Raw genomic sequence first — 16,010 nt, forward strand, 5'->3', positions numbered from 1 at the left:
AGAGCCGCTGGTATCCCAGATTTCTCCACGTAGCAAAGGAATTTCGGGGCTCTGGGTGGCTGCAGAGCGCCCCGGTCAGCGCTGCCTAAAAATGAGCAGCAAATCCCGGGAAAAAGAAGGAGGATGCTCCCAAGACGGGCAGTGCCTTTCCAAAGAGTCATCCCGTCCTTTGCTGCCCTTCACGGCTGTGTTTGGCTCTCAGGTAACACAGAAAAGTGTTATTCCAGGGATCTGGAGGGTGTGGGGAGGGGAGGGACTGGAAAAAGGGAAAGGAGCTGCCCAGCTCCCCCCAGCTCTGAGGGAAATCTCAGCCCCTTCCTTCACCTTTGGATTTGCAGAGGGGACCCGTTGGGGCTCAGGTTGTTTTGCAGTTTTGGGCATCCCAAGAGCAGGAATTTCCCCCCTGAACAGGAGCAGCTGCCGGATTTGTGCATCCAGAACCCACCCGGTGCCCGAGGCTCAGCCCCAGACCAGCCCCGCAGAGCCGCTCCATCAAATCCCACATCCCTTTTACCTTCTCAGGGAATGATGCTCCCAAATCCCTCCCAGGCCTCCTGCGGGAGCGGCTGACGGGCACCCCCGGCTCCCACTGAGCGCTGCGAGCCGGGGCTGTGCCCGGCCCTGGCAGAGATTTGGAGGCTGGCAGCCAATGGGAGCGGGGCTGGCACAGCGAGGGGATGCTCCCAGATCCTCTCTCCTCCCTCCTCCAGACCCCCCTCGCCGCCCTCTCACACAAAAGCAGGGAATTAGCTGATTTAGAGGAGCGCAGGCTTCGCCAGCTGCGGCGGAAAATCATAATAAAATACCTCGGGAAGGGAGGGGAAGCAGCGGCAGCCATGGAGGAACACAAATAAGCGCCCTCCATCCATCCATCCTTTGCCAAGGAAATCGCGAAGCAGCGGCTGCTGCGGGAAATCCGGCCTGGATGAATCCCCACGCTCCTCCAGCCGCATCCCGACCCGGGGGCTGCACCTGCTGAGCCGAATCCATCGGCAGGAGGAATGCCGGGCTGGGAGAGGGGCAGCATCGCCTTTGTTCCCCGCTGAGCACCGGCAGCGGTGAGTGCGGCTGGCGGGATTTGCTCGGCTGCCTTCTCCTCCTCATTCTCCTTTTCTCCTTTTCTCCTCCTCCTCCTCCTCCTCTCCCTCCATGATGCCTCCGGGGCCGGCAGGGAGCAGCTGCCAGAGGCGGGGAGGGGGAGGAAGGTGGGATTTTCCAGAGCTCTGAGGTGTCTGGAGTAGGGAAGGCAGGAATGGAGGCAGGTGGGGCTGGGACTATCCGGGAATGCCCATCCCGGGAATGCCAGTCCCGGGATGAATGGCAGCAGGGAGGGATCCCTGCAGTGCTGGCACCCAGCTCTGCTGATCCCAGCGCCTGGAATACAGAGGGAGGCTGGATTGGCTCGGGCCTCTACAGAGGTTCATCCTTTTGAAGCAAATCCACCCGGATTTATCTCCTGCAGAGTGTTCCTGGCCTCCAAAGGCAGCAGGAAAAGCCCTGGGGAGAGCTGCACAGCCACGGGCAGTGCTCAGGGCTGATCTCCTGCACTGGGGACGGACACAGCAGCCCCAGGAACCACCCCAGACCCCTCATCCTAAAAAAAACCCCAATTCCTGAGTGTTCCTCCCCAGCCAGTCCCCAGTGTGAGGGCAGAGCTCGGGGGGACTGTTCTGAACCACCCTGCAGTGGCTGAGGCTGGGCCCAGCACAGGAGCTGATCCCACCTGAGCAGGTTCCAGAGCACATCGAGCATGGCCTTGTTCCCTCGGGGCAGGATCCCACTGGGAATGGGGTTTCTGCTCCCCCTGACCAGCCAGGACTGGTCCTGAATCCTGAGCCAGGCTTTGTTGGGAGCTGCAGGCCCAAGGAATTGGGTGCAAAGGTTTGGATTTCTCGGTCTGGCAGCAGGAACCTTTCAGTGAAGCAAAAAAAGATAAAAAATATATTTACAGATATGGTTCTAAGGAACCCTGGGGCTCAGTGTGGGTGAAATCCAGGATTGCTGGACCTGAACTTGTTCCCAAAGTGCAGGAGAGAGGCCAGGCTGGGAACACACCCCAAGCTGAGCTGCCCTGGGGTTTTGGAGTCTGGTTTGGGTTACCTGGAGCAAGGCAGGAGTGTGAATCCTCAGGGGTGGGAAGGACATCCCTGTGAGGCCTCCTCATCCCCCCATGTCCCTGTGGAGCAGGGACCCGCAGCAGGCTCAGGGATCTCTCTGCCAGGAGAGCCAGGACTGGAAACTTCCACCCAATCCAGAAATGTGGGATCTGGGAATGTCCCAGGGAGGAGCTCGCCCCTCTCAGCCACATCTCCCTGCCCTGGGCAGAGAGGGATTTATGGGATTGGGATTGAAGGAGGAGCAAGAAGGGGAAAGGTGTGGGTATCAGTGCTGCTCCCCAGGGAGATGAGCTGGGATCTGAACAATCCCAGGACCAACCTCACCTCCTCCTTCTGCTCCAAAATGTGTCAGGTAGCCCCAGAACCCCGAGTTTCGCTGTTTTATCCACACAAGCAGCCCTCACACTGCTCTTCCAGGGAGCAGTGGCTGCTCCCAGCTCGGGATGCTCCGTGCCAACCTCTCTGCCTCCCCTTTCCAGCCTGAGCCCTTCCTGCTGGGATCTGCTGGCTCCAGCCCTCCCTGAGAGCCATGGGAACCACGGAGGCCACGCTGCGGATGGAGAACGTGGATGTGAAGGAGGAATGGCAAGACGAGGATTTCCCCAGGTGTGTTCCCTGAAAAACAGAAACAAAACCAGGAGAATTTTATTTTTTTTTCCTGTGAGAAACCATCAGGGCGTGGAGGGGGAGGGTCCTTCCCACGGCTTCAGAGGCACCAGGAGCCTGAACTCCAACAGGAGCTGAGAATTTTTGGAGCTGCTCTGATTTTGGGATGCTTTTGGCAGCCCTGTGTGGGCAGGGGAAGGAGCTGGGTGTGGAGCACAGGGAGGTTGGGGTGGATAGAGGGATCCACAGAGGGATGGAGGGTGGATGGATGGATATGGGAGTGGATTTATGGATTTATGGACTCCTTCCCAGGCTGTGAATCAGGCAGAGTCTTCCCAAGCAGATTGGTGCTGCTGTGCCAGGAATTTGCCATTGGGATGCAGTGAATCCCAATGGGTGCCATCCTTAGGAAAGGAGGTGTGGGGGTGACAGAGGTGCCAAAGTGGCACCTTCCACCTTCAGAGCCACTTCAGCAGCTGCCCAGAGGTGCCAAAACCCACCCCCAGGTGCTCTGAACCCCCATTCCCACCCCCATTCCCAGCCCCAGAGCTCCCAGCCCTAGGGCAGGTGTGGATTCTCCCTCTCTGGAGCCATCCCCAGCCCCCCTGGACACATTCCTGCTCCAGGTGACCCTGCCTGGGCACTGGGATGGTCCTGGGGGGTCTCCAGGGCTCCCTTTGGGGGGGATTTGGCTCTGAGCCCTGCTGGGCACCCGGGGCCAGCCCCTGCTGCAGCTGCAGCCCCAGAGAAAGGGGCTCCTGTTCCCCCAGGATGAGCCTGGCTCTGTTCATCCCAGCTCCAGCTGCATCCCTGTGTGAGCCCCTCTGTGCTGCATCCCACAGGACGCCGTTTGTCCTTCCGCTGCCTCCCGGGGGGCCCCGGCGTTCCCAGGGTGGATTTTCTTTCCCTCTGGGAGAAGAGCTGCTGGATCTCTGCCAGAATCGGGCTCCCCTCTGGTTTTTAACTGAGTAAAAGGAGAGAGAAATGTGGGGATGGAGGATGGATGGATGGATGGATGATGGATGGATGATGGATGGATGGATGGATGGATGGATGGATGATGGATGGGTGGATGGATGGATGGGAATCATGGAATGGTTTGGGTTGGAAGTGACCTTAAAACTCATCTCCCTCCCAAGGGTGGGGACTCCTTCCACCAGTCCAGGCTGCTCAGAGAATACAGACAGGAGATCAAGGTGTAGAAAGGAAAATTTTGTCCCAGAGCTCCCTAGAAAAGCCGGGATAAATCTCCAGGACACCTCAGGCCCAACCTGAGCTCTGTCCCACTCTGCCCATGCCAGCAGCAAACCCCACCAAACCTTCCAGGGAAATCTCTCCTGGAAAGCCCCCAGCACCACCAAACCTGGGAAAACGCCTCGGGAATGAAAGCTGGGAAGAGGCAAAGGGATGTGAGCGGGGCCGGGATGAGCCCAGAGCCCTCAGGACGAGCTCCCCAGCCTCCTCCAGAGGGATTCGAGCAGGAATGATGCGAGACAGAGCCCAAACAGCCCCCAGGCAAAGCAGGGAAGGCCAGCTGGGTTCTACTCGCAATAAAAATAAATAAATTGTCCTTTTCCAGCCGCTTCCCTGCTGGAAGCGTTGGAATAATAGGGCAGAAGCTGCTGCATGTGGGACAGCGGCTCTCCAGCAGCTGATTTGCTGCAGAGCTATTTTTGCCTGCCTGCCATTAGCCAATCTTGCCCCGAAAAGCAGGGGAAAAAAAAAAAATAAAAAAATGAAAAGCCACATCCTAGACAGAGATCTGGGCCGGGAAAACAGAACCCAGCCGCTCCTCGAGGCCTCGGCGCGACATTCCCAGCATTTCCTGGGAAGCCGAAGGGCGGGAGCAGCTCCTGCCGGTGCGAGGAGGAGCCGGGGGAGCGGAGCGGGCGGATCCTCGCTGCTGCCGGGGTTTGATCTCCGGCCCGGCCCGGCCGGCCCGGGGCGGGGATGCCGTAACCGAGGCGCGGGCGGCGCGGAGCGGGAGCATGCTCATTCCTGCATCCATCGCTGCATCCGTTCCTGCATCCATCGCTGCATCCGTTCCTGCATCCATCGCTGCATCCGTCCCTGCATCCATTCCTGCATCCATTCCTGCATCCGTCCCTGCATCCGTCCCTGCATCCATCCCTGAATCCATCCCTGAATCCATCCCCTCATCCCGCCGTGCCCGCTCCCTCCCCGCTCCCACCGGGCACCGGGGACGGGCACGGAGCAGAGCGGAGCCCCCCGAGCCTCGGGCAAAGCCCCGCGCCCCCCGAATTCGGCATCCGGGGCCGAGCGCGCTGTGCCGGGAGGATTTCCGCGGGAGGCGGTGACTGCAGCAGCCTCGGGGAAGGTAAGGAAGGCTTTTCCTTCCCCTCGGCCCGTCCCGAGGTGGATCCCGGGATGAGGCAGCAGCTGCCGCACGTACTCAGCAGCGGCTGCCCCGCTCCCCTCCCCTCCCCTTTCTGTGGCACCGAATCGTGCCAGGCGCGGCTCCCGGACGGACAAACAGCCGCACCTCGCTGGGGACAGGAGCAGATGGAGGGGACCGGAGTGTCCGGGCAGCCCCCGAGGTCCCCGGGGTGCCTTTGGTGGGCTCCTCGTCTCTCATAAATATACAAAGGCCAGCAGCAGAGGATTATCCCTTAATCTACATATTTATAGGGTTTAATTTGGCCGCTGGCCCCGGCGTCATGGCAGCGGGAAGAGGAGCAGGGCAGAGCTAGGTTGGATCCTGTCCCCGTTGTCACCTCCCCTCCTGTGTGGCCGTCAGGAGCTGGACAGCGACCTCTCCTCATCCCTGAAATCCCTGCGTTTCTCCTGCTCCGTGGGAGCTGTCCCAGCGGCAGGATCTCACAGCTCCTGGGCAGGAGATGTCTTAAACACAGACCTGCCTTAAATGTGAACTTGTGGAGTTGGCGGGGTTTGGTCAAGAAATGTCAAAGGCAGAGAATTCCAGGGGACGGGAATGGAGTCCCAGCTCCAGCGAAGGGGAAAAGCAGCCGGGAATGCCCGGGGTGGGCAGAGGAGAGCGAGGCTCAGCCACAGCAAAGGTTCCTGGCCACAGCCCGGATCCAGACTCCCACACAGCAGCTCCCAAAGGGCGACAGCCACGCCCTGTGCATTGATTTTAGCAAGGAAAACTTTCAAATGCATCGATGCCTCCAGCTGCAGGGACAGTGATTTGAACCAGGAGGGTGCAGGAGCCGAGCACGAGAGGCTGGAAATCCCAGGAAAAGAGGGGTGGGATGACCTCTGGCTAAAAAACAGGGGCTGGAGTGCTGATGCTTGGAATTCAAACCTCAGCAGAGGCTGGGGGTCACCCCGTGGGGGCTGAGGTGACAATTTGGGGTTCCCAAGCAGAGCCAGCACCAAGGAGAAGCTGCTCCCCGGGAAAGGTGGTTCTGGCCGGCCTTTGGATAAAGCTGAGATGGATTGGGATCAAAGCATCCCTCCCTGTGGGTTGTGGCCAGGGAACAGGGACAGAGCAGGGAGCACAGAGGGGGCTCCCTGGTGCCCTAATGAGGAGCCCCAGGAGTTCCTAGAAAAAAAATGAGGATGAGAAGGAGAAGGAGAATGTTGCCAAGGTGGTCTGGGGTGAGGATTTGCTCCCTGGCTGGATTTTTCATCCCTTGGGATGGTTTGGAGGTGAGAGGGGATTGCACAGGAGGGAAGCACAGATCCTGGGCTGCTGCTGAATTCCCTGAGGGAGCCCCTGAGGATGAGCTGGATGGGAAAAGGGAAGGGGCAGAGCACGGTGTGTTTTCCCCACTCTCGGAATTCCTTTTCCCTAAGCATCCCCTGCTCCCTGCTGTGTTTCTCCCTCGTGTCCTGCAGGCCTCTCCCAGAAGAAACGGGGATGGAGTCACTGGGAAGCCCCACGGAAGATGAGACCACGTCCTGTAAGTACCAACCCCCTCCAGAGCCGAGGAAACTGAGGCAGGGAGAAAGCCTTGGGCTCTCCACCAAAAAAAATCCTCCTGTGGGAGAGGAAACCAGCGAGGATTTGAAGTGGTTCATTTTTCCTGGGCTCTCAGGGGTGTGGGCACTTCCATCCCAGTGCCCCCAGTCCTGAGGGCTCCAGATCTGTATTCCATCATGGAATGCTCCGTGGGGATGTCTTGCTCTGAGGATCCAGCAGCAGGACACCCTGTCAGTTGTTTCCTTTTTAACTCCAGCTCCTCCCAACACTCTGAACTTTAACGGGGCCCATCGGAAGCGGAAGACACTTGTTGCACCTGAAATCAACATTTCCCTGGACCAGAGCGAGGGCTCCATCCTCTCTGACGATTTCCTGGACACACCAGATGACCTGGACATCAATGTGGATGATATTGAAACTCCTGATGAGACAGATTCCCTCGAATTCCTGGGCAATGGGAACGAACTGGAATGGGAAGGTAAAAGGCTGGTTCTGGGTGAACATTTCCAGGGGTTGGGGTGGTTTTTAGCCTCATTTTAAAGACTTTTGACAGCAGCTGAGGACTGATAAGCAGAGGGAGATTTCAAAGTCATTTCTATAATATTTGGGCAAGATTTAAAGCCCATAAACCCGCAGAGATCAAGGCTGGAGGTGAAACATGATCAGAGCATCGTCCCTGGGGTTACCAAAGCCCTTCCCACGTTCTCTTCAAGGCAGAACTCTTTGTCCCTTTCCCAGATGACACCCCCGTGGCCACGGCCAAGAACATGCCCGGGGACAGTGCAGACCTGTTTGGGGACGGGGGGACAGAGGATGGCAGTGCCACCAACGGCCGGCTCTGGAGAACCGTCATCATCGGCGAGCAGGAGCACAGGATCGACCTCCAGATGATCAAACCCTACATGAGAGTGGTGACACATGGAGGTGAGCTTGGGGTGGCCACAGCCTGGCTCCCTGGGTGGCTTTGTCCCTCTGTGTCGTGCTGGAGGGGACACCAAGGCTGGCTGGGCGCTGTTTTGGGGGAAAATCTCTGGTTTTTTGGTACCTCTGCGTGGCAGAGAAGCCACAAAAGTGCTGAGATGGTGCTAAAAATATTTAGTGATTGTAGAATTGACATCTGGAGGGAGAAGAGCAGTCCCTGACATGCTCCAGGGTCCACACGTGTGCAGTCAGATCTATTTCCCAAATCAAAGCAAAGCCAAGGAACCACCCGGCTTTAAAACCCCCAAACCCTTTCTCTGAACCCCAAATCCACATTACAGCCAAAACCAGCAGCAGATCTCACTGTTAAAGGGGTCTGAAGAGAGAAACGCTCACCTGGCGCTGAGCAGAGACACAAAAACCACCCCAGGAGCAAATTTCAGTGCTGTTTCTCCCTCAGCTCTCCCTGGAAAGTGTCACCTGTGTTTCTTTGCCAGGATACTACGGGGAAGGTCTCAACGCCATCATCGTCTTTGCCGCCTGCTACCTCCCGGACAGCAACCTGGCAGATTATCACTACATCATGGAAAACCTCTTCCTGTGAGTGCCTGCGGAGCTCTGGGAGGGACAGGAGGGTGAGGCAAGCAGCACAACAGCTTCCCTGTGTCCGTGGCATCCAGAATCTCAGCTGGGATGGGTCTGGATCCAAGCCCAGCGCTCCCAGTGGGCAGCTGCAGGCTGGAGCGAGCGGCACGGGTGGGACACCGGCCCCAGCTCCGAGTCCAACAAGCCCAACCATTCAAACATTCCAGTTAATTATTCCTGGGATGGACTGGCACCCAGGCTGGAGCGTGCTGGGATCACTGCCCAGCTGGGAGATGCTGCTGCTGGGCACGGAGAGGAGCTGGGGTGTCCAGCAGGGCACAAACTGCTGATCCCCGAGGGACACCACAGGAGACCAAACCTCTCCCAAGACCTGCAAAGAAAGGCTCTGGAGCTGTTCCAGGGGGACACGGGGGGGGGAAATCTAAGAGATGTTTTTTGAGTCTCATTTGGGTCCCTTTTGGTCACCCCCTGGCAGGTACGTGATCAGCAGCCTGGAGCTGCTGGTGGCCGAGGACTACATGATCGTGTACCTGAACGGGGCCACGCCCCGCAGGAGGATGCCAGGCCTGGGCTGGCTGAAGAAATGCTACCAGATGATTGACAGAAGGTGAGAATCCTGCTGCTGGGGCCTCCTCACCAGCCCCAGGCCTCTGCCCATCCTAGAATTCAAAGGACAATCAGATGCTGTTCTTCAACAGGAACGAGTCTGAGCCAGTCCCGCTTTCCTTACACCAACCAGAATGCAACTCAAAAATCTTCTTGTCCCACTCCCCTGCCCTGGGCAGGGACACCTTCCACTATCCCAGCTTGCTCCAAGCCCTGTCCAACCTAAATTTTGGTTTATTTTTTATTTATATTTTATACTTTATATTTTATTTTTAAATTTTATTTTGGATATAATGATATATATAGTGCTCCCATATCCTGCTGAGCTGGGATGAGCTTCCCAAGGGGTTTTACCTGAGGCTGGTCAGCTCCACAGCTCCTGTTAGAACCCAGCACAGCCCAGGGCAGTTTAGGAAAGGTCCCTGGAACGTGACACTGTCCCTTGTCCTGTCCCCAGGCTGCGGAAGAACCTCAAGGCCCTGATCATCGTGCACCCGTCGTGGTTCATCCGGACCGTGCTGGCCATCTCCAGACCCTTCATCAGGTGAGCACAACGTCCCCAACTCACTGGGTTTGGAATCACAGGGTCACGGGATATCCTGAGTTTGGAGGGATCCACAGGGATCATCCAGCCCTTCACTGACACCCCAACAATCCCTCCCTGCCCCAGAGCGCTGTCCAAGGGCTCCTGGAGCTGTGGCAGGGTTGGGAATGTGCCCATTCCCTGGGGAGCCTGGGCAGTGCCCAGCACCTGATTTCCATCCCAAATCCCTGGCACAGCCCCAGTTGCCCCCTGGGGTTTCATCTCACAAACCAGATTTTGTCAGACCTTAGCCAGGGGTGAGCAAGGTGAAGCTGTCACTCGTCCTGCATCTCCCAGACACTTCCAGTGACACCTCCAGAGGTGTTTTTAGGAGCCACTGGGGTGGCACTGCTCCTCTCTCTCTCTCTCTCTCTCTGCTAGTGTGAAGTTTATCAATAAGATCCAGTATGTCCACAGCCTGGAGGAACTGGAGCAACTCATCCCCATGGAGCACGTGCAGATCCCGGACTGCGTCCTCCAGTGAGAGCCACAGGGACCCTGGGGCTCTGGGGAGGGGCAGCACAGAGCTGGGGCTGGGCCAAAATCCATGGGTTGGGAAGGCAGAGCCCAGGGCAAAGCCGGTGCCAGCCACACTGTGGCAGCTTGGAGCTCCTGGCACCCTCAGAGCCAGCACTAAACGTGATTAAATGCGAGCAGCAGCGTTTAAAGGATGTTTTGTCTTTGTTGCAGGTATGAAGAAGAGAGGATCAAGGCCAGAAAAGAAAGGTAAGATGAATTTGGGGAGGGATGGGATGAACAGTGGCTGTTCCCCATCCATCACCCCACAAAGGCACTGGAGTCTCCCTCCTTCCCACGGGGGGACGGATTCCCGATGGGATTTGTCTTTACAGGGCAGAGGAGAAGCAAGACATGGCTGAGAGGGAAAGGTAAGGACTCTGATTTATCCTTCCCTCCAGCAATCTTTGGGGATGAGAACAGCCCCATGGCTTGGTAGCACCCCTGGGACCCAACTGGACATTCCCAGAGTGTTCAGGAGCTGATAAAGGCTGGAACTGTAGGGAGGGGAAGTTCTGGAGGGGTTTGGGAGACAAGACCCTTTGCCAGGATAACTGGTTTTGGCTCTGATCAGAGTGATACAGCCTCTCATTCCAATTCCTGAGGGGGAACACGGAAACATCCAGTGGATGAGGCTGAATTTATTCCAAGAACTAGCCAGGAGCTCAGGGCAGAGAGGGAGGATTGGTTTGTGCTGGAGATTCCCTTATTTTGTCCTCTCTTTGCAGCAGGCCCGTGCCCCCAGCAGAGGATCAGGAAACCAGGTTTGAGCTGTTTGTGTGTCTGGGACACATTCCCTGGCATTTGTGATCCATGACCAGGAAAGCCAAGCCTGGCTCACGCCCAGGATCCCCCAGCCTGGTGTCACCCAAGGCTTTGTCCCATGAGACCATGACTGGCACCATCTGTGTCCCCAACACACTTTTGTGAACGATTTCACCCAAATTCACTCATTTTTTTGTTGATGTGGTGGCAATAATAACATTTCCTACCTCAGTTTGCTGCCTGGAAACCCCTCCTGTCTCTCTTTTTCTGCCCAGCATGTCCTGAGTGGGAGCAGCACCGAGGAATGGAGTAGGAGAAGGAGCAGCCTGGCAGTCACCCACCTCAACGACCTTTGGGGACAAGACCTCGCCACCACCTTCTTCCAAGCCCTGTAAATCCTGGAGCCTGCCTCCTCTGCCTCCAAGATGCAAAGTCCTTTAACCTTTTGGGAATCGCTATCCTTTAGGAAAAAAAAAAAGAACAAAAACCAAATGAACCCCCCAGAAAATGAAGCAGGAACAGCACTTTTCAGGACAGGTTCTGGCGTGTTTCAGGAATGGTCTGTGGAGAGCACTGGCACAGTGCAAATACTCACTGTGTATCCTTGTAGTAAGTCAAGAGCATCCTCCAGTCCGTGAATCCCCAGCCCAGAAAGAGAATTTATTTTTGGTTTAAATTATAAACCCTTCCCTGCACTCGCTGCTGGCCAGCGCGGAGCCCTTTTGCGTTTTCCAGGACATCCCAAAAGCTGCCACCCCCGGGAGTAACGACCACGGGCAACGGAAAGAGCTTTTCCCTCATTTTCACAGCCAGAATTCCCGAAGATCCCGAGTGCCCACGGCCTCGGCAGCACTGCCACCTTCCATCATCGCCGCTTCCTCCGTAACTCATTCCCCTGAGGAAATCCCATGGCTTTTTCATGGTTTTTTTTCCTGGTTTGTCCCATCCCGGTGCGTGGGGCTCTGGAGGGATCCCACATGGATCATTTGGAATGGAGAATTCCACAGAACCCTCTCCTGGACGCACACACGCCAAAGGGTCTGGCTTTAGATGGAGCCTTACCAAGTTTTCCGTGTCTGGACGTCGCGCCACTGGACAATCACTCGCTGCTGGTGCCTCCTAGGAGCTGTTAAACCGTGGAAGTTTCCCTCAGGAGAGCCTCATCCATCGGCATTCCTGCCTGGGAAATGCCCATGGAGAGCACAGGACACAGGGCCAGGTTCTGGAGCCGGGGGGTGCAGGTGCGACATCGGCTCTCGGAATTCGGATTTTGGACTCGTGAGGATTCGGTGAGCGAAGGAGAGGGGGAAAGAAATTAAGGAACAACTCTCTGGCCAAAATCCTTTGGAAACTCCTGATTCCAGAGCCAGCTTGCATGGCTCGGGCTGGATCCCTGGCAGGGATGGTGGAAGGGGTCCCTGCCCAGGGTGGGATTGAAGCTCCCTCCAGATCATTCCAGGATTCCCTGATTCCGTGGTCGGGTAAAACCCCTCTCAAACACCCGCAGATGAAGAATTCCCTGCCCATCTCATCTCTTCAAGGAGGAGAATTCTGGCACAGCAGGATTTTTCCTGAAGGCGGGGGTGGCTCCTCTGGACACACAAAGCTGCTTTTCTCTTCCTTTCAGTGAACAAAACCGCTCTGGATGAGATCCTTCTTCCCCTGGATGCTCCAAGGAAGCACCAAAAGTTCTTTTTAACCTTAATTCTCATTTGAGATGTTCTCCTCAGCCGTGGATGGATCTCCTGCCCACACCTTTGCATGGAAAGCAGAGCACCAACCCAGAGGCTGAAGATGGAAAAAAAAAAATCCACATTCCATCTAAAAAAAAAACACTAAAAAAGTTCATTGCAACACAAATATTGACAAAATATTCCAAGTTTATGGATTTAGAGAAGAATCATCAGCTTTCCACTGAGAGTGTGACCCACGCTGGGCACTGCAAGGGAAGTTTGCAATTGCACAACAAATAAAGTGGATAAAACGTTGAATGATGGGTTCAAAATCCAACTCTAGAAAGCTTTTGTGCATCAAAAAACGTTCAAAAATACTGCTGTATCCATGGAAAACATGGATGTGGGAGATAAGGAATCCAAATCTCCTTTCACGTGGGGGCTCCTCAGCAGTTTCCACACCAGAATGTGCTTTTTGGTTAATTCCTCCCCAAAACCGCTCTGTCTGCACTTTCAGATAAAAAAAAATATACAGAATGAGCAGATCTGACAACGAAAATTCACATTTTTCCAAGTAATTCCTTCAGAGCAAGGGAATTTCAGCTGGAAAAAGGACAGATCCCAATTTCCCTTCACGAGACAGAGGTGGTTTCCATACAAAAGTCAATTTTTAACCTCTTGGAACCGATTTGTTTGTTTGTTTGTTTCAAAAAGTGCACTTTGTGATGGAGCACTCCAAGTGGTGTGCACTGGATTTTAATTATTCACAGAGTTTTATGAGCGTGGAAAGTTTATGTTCCTGGATGGATGGATGGATACATGGAAAATGTTTTTATGTCTTTAAAACACAGAGAAGAACCTGCAGCCCCACCAAGGAGAAATCAGAAATGTCAAAAGCGCATTTTATAGCAGCAAAATAAAAGAAAAAATTAATTATCATTAAGTTTTTTTCAACCAGTGATTTTAGGCGTTGATTGCAAAACAAAAAGCTACAAATTCTTGGATAGAAACAGAACTAAAAAACCATCCCTGTCCCAAAGGTGGAGCGACAAATCTCAGCTGGATGGGGAGAAACCTGCACTGCTGCTGGTAAAAGTGCATTTCCAGTGGAACTTTGACCAGTCTATAAATATATAAATATGTTTAAAGAATAAAATGAAATAAAACTTCATCCCTTTAGCAATACCGCTGGACTGCTCGGTGTCCCAGGCGTGAGCAGGATCCGTTCCCACCTCACATCCCTGCAGGATCAAGGTTTTCATTCGTCAGCTCCCTGGGTTGTATTCGGCAGTTTCTGGTCTGATTTGACTTTTCCTGAGATTTTTCTTCCTGGTGAATCCATGGGAAGTCACATTTTAGCTGCAGAAAAGGTTCTTTTATTCCCACATTCACCGAAATCCTGGTGTTTTTACTCGTTGTGTGTTTAATGGCCGGGCCTCAATTCACTCCACATCAGCCTGAAAAATCCAATCTCCTCCTGTACAGTTGATTCCAGAGCAGGAATTCCCTTCCTCTCTCTTTGAGGATTTATCCCAGGCCCTCCTCAGCTCCAGACAGCTCCAACTTTTCAGGTTTTTCACAGAGAATCTCCCAGATTTGGGACAGTCCAGTCATTTTTATTGTGGTTCACGAGGAGTCAAGCCTGGGATGCTGCCGGAGGTTCCACTGGAATAATTCATCCCATTTCTTTCTGTCCAGTGCTGTGAAAATGTGAGTGGATATTCAGAGCTTCCCTCATGGTAATTTTTCCATCTCTTTTTCCCCAAAAAAACGTGCAGGAAAGGTTTTAAAGGCAACCAATCCTCTTTTTTAGAGGATTTCAAAAACCCAGGAGTTGAGGAAAGGCTGGTGGTGATGAGCTGGGATTGGCCTGGAGCAGGAGAAAGGAGCAAAAAACTGGCTCCAAACACAAAAAGCACATTTTTCTCTTTTCTATTTCCTTCTTTCCTTCCGTCCTGGCAGCCAGAAACGCAGCAGGATTTGGTGGAGTCCAGAACTCCCCACCACAATAAACCACAATCCCAGGGGTCTTTTTTTCTTTGTTCCTTTCCAGCCCAACCCCACCTGTACAAACGTGTGAAATGTCATTTTTTTCTGCAGTGGTTGTAATTAGGTGGTTTGTGCTAGCGGACTGTTCATCTGTACCCTGAGTTTTGCTTTGTATTATTCCATAAAATCTGTGGATATTCAATTAAAATGAGACTAATCCTTCAGCCAACCCTTCCTTCTGTCGGGACGTTTTATTTAGGATTTGGCTTCATGTTGAAAATATGAGGAAAATTTTTTGTTTGGATGTCATTCCCTTGAAGAAAGGCCTCCCTGGAAATTCTGACACTGCAAAATTCCAATTCTTTTCACTAAAATAACTCCTGTTCTGGAGGATTCTTTCCCAGTTTCCCTCAGCTTTAGGAAAGAACCCTGAAAAAAATTCCTTTCCTTGGGTTTCTATCAACCTGTACAGAACCCTGCTCGTCTCAAGTTGCTTAATCTCATATTATTTTTACATATATTTTTATAATCCAATTAATACCATGACTGGAAATTGAATTATGAACTCAAACACACGAGGAGTGACTTCCAAGAGGGCAGGGATGGGTGGGATTTTGGGAATTCTCACCGTGGAATTAAAAAAAAAAAAGAAAAGAAGCTTGGGTTTGCCTCCAGACAGAAAAAATCTTTTCCAATTTCAACCTACCTTTAGCAGCTGAGTGAAAATCAGCATTTTGCCACCTCCTCTGTCAAATGAGCTGGGAGCTGAGCTCTGTCCTCCCACGGGCTGCTCTTCCCTGACAGTGACTGCAGCTCCTGAGTGGGGAAATCTCCAGGAAAAGCTCGTTCCAGCATGAATATTCCGAGGGGTTTCCCTTCCTGGCTGATGTCCCAGACACAAATCAAAATTCCCAGCTCAAGATAATGAGGATTTCTCCCGAACTGTCAACCCCTACTTGAGGGGTGAGGTTGATCCTGCCTGGTTTTATCCATCTAAAAATGAGATGTGCATTTAAAGGAGTTTGGTTTCCCTCTGGATTTCAAGGGATGATTTCACCTGCCTGGGGCTGAGTCCCTCTCTGGTGAGGTCTCCTCCCCACTGGGAGTAAACCAGTAAATATCAGTAAATACCCAGTTATCAGAATATAGATAGATAAATAGCAGTAAATACCCACTCACATCCTTTAGGATTCATTCCTGAACCACAGCTGAGGGCAGGAAAACAAAGTGATGATGTGAGAGGAAAAGAGAAGAAGGGCTGGGACATTCCCTCCTTTCCCAGCACACGCTTGGATCGCTCACCTTGGCACCCCGGGTTAAATTCTGGGCCTGTTTGAGGCTTTTTGTTGACTCCACCTTTTGTTTAACAATCCCCAACAATCCCAGCCTGTCATATTTTCCAAAGGCTCCTGGAGCTCAGGCAGCTTGGGAATGTCCCCATTTCCTCAGGAGAGGGAAGGAAGAACCTTTCCCTGATTTCCATCCTAAATTCCCCTGGCACAGCTCCTGGTGAGGTCCCTCCTCACTTCCAGGACCCTTTTCCAGGTTGATCCCACTTCCCAAAGCAGAGTGTAGAACCCCCGAGTCCAGAACCCCTGAGTCCAGAACCCAATCTAGAACCGAGTCTAGAACCTCACTTCCAGGACCCTTTTCCAGGTTGATCCCACTTCCCAAAGCAGAGTGTAGAACCCCCGAGTCCAGAACCCCTGAGTCCAGAACCC

At 53.7% G+C, this 16,010-nt stretch overlaps 1 protein-coding gene across 3 annotated transcripts; it reads left to right on the forward strand.

Annotated features, from left to right (window-relative positions):
* The first annotated feature begins 702 nt into the window (after positions 1 to 702).
* On the forward strand, positions 703 to 14,518 carry ATCAY (ATCAY kinesin light chain interacting caytaxin). 3 transcript variants are annotated; one of them, XM_015651689.3, is made up of 13 exons: positions 703 to 1,058; positions 2,597 to 2,723; positions 6,546 to 6,610; positions 6,887 to 7,108; positions 7,369 to 7,554; positions 8,049 to 8,151; positions 8,633 to 8,764; positions 9,221 to 9,307; positions 9,728 to 9,826; positions 10,037 to 10,072; positions 10,198 to 10,233; positions 10,594 to 10,626; positions 10,903 to 14,518. In XM_015651689.3, the coding sequence occupies exons 2-13, from the start codon at positions 2,647 to 2,649 to the stop codon at positions 10,910 to 10,912; spliced, it is 1,086 nt and encodes a 361-aa protein (XP_015507175.1). In that variant the 5' UTR covers positions 703 to 1,058; positions 2,597 to 2,646; the 3' UTR covers positions 10,913 to 14,518. The 3 variants fall into 3 exon arrangements, with proteins under 3 accessions (XP_015507175.1, XP_015507174.1, XP_015507176.1); XM_015651688.3 differs by having other exon boundaries at positions 704 to 1,058; positions 10,591 to 10,626; XM_015651690.3 differs by lacking the exons at positions 703 to 1,058; positions 2,597 to 2,723 and adding an exon at positions 4,470 to 5,061 and having other exon boundaries at positions 10,591 to 10,626.
* The last annotated feature ends 1,492 nt before the right edge of the window (positions 14,519 to 16,010 follow it).

The sequence above is a fragment of the Parus major genome, chromosome 28 (assembly GCF_001522545.3).
Source record: "Parus major isolate Abel chromosome 28, Parus_major1.1, whole genome shotgun sequence".
NCBI classification, from domain to species: domain Eukaryota; kingdom Metazoa; phylum Chordata; class Aves; order Passeriformes; family Paridae; genus Parus; species Parus major.

Coding starts and splice junctions, on each gene's coding strand:
- ATCAY (XM_015651688.3), top strand. CDS start 2,647: ATGGGAACCACGGAGGCCACGCTGCGGATGGAGAACGTGGATGTGAAG. Junction 7,109..7,368: donor GAACGAACTGGAATGGGAAG/GTAAAAGGCTGG, acceptor TCCCTTTCCCAG/ATGACACCCCCGTGGCCACG. Junction 9,308..9,727: donor ATCTCCAGACCCTTCATCAG/GTGAGCACAACG, acceptor TCTCTCTGCTAG/TGTGAAGTTTATCAATAAGA.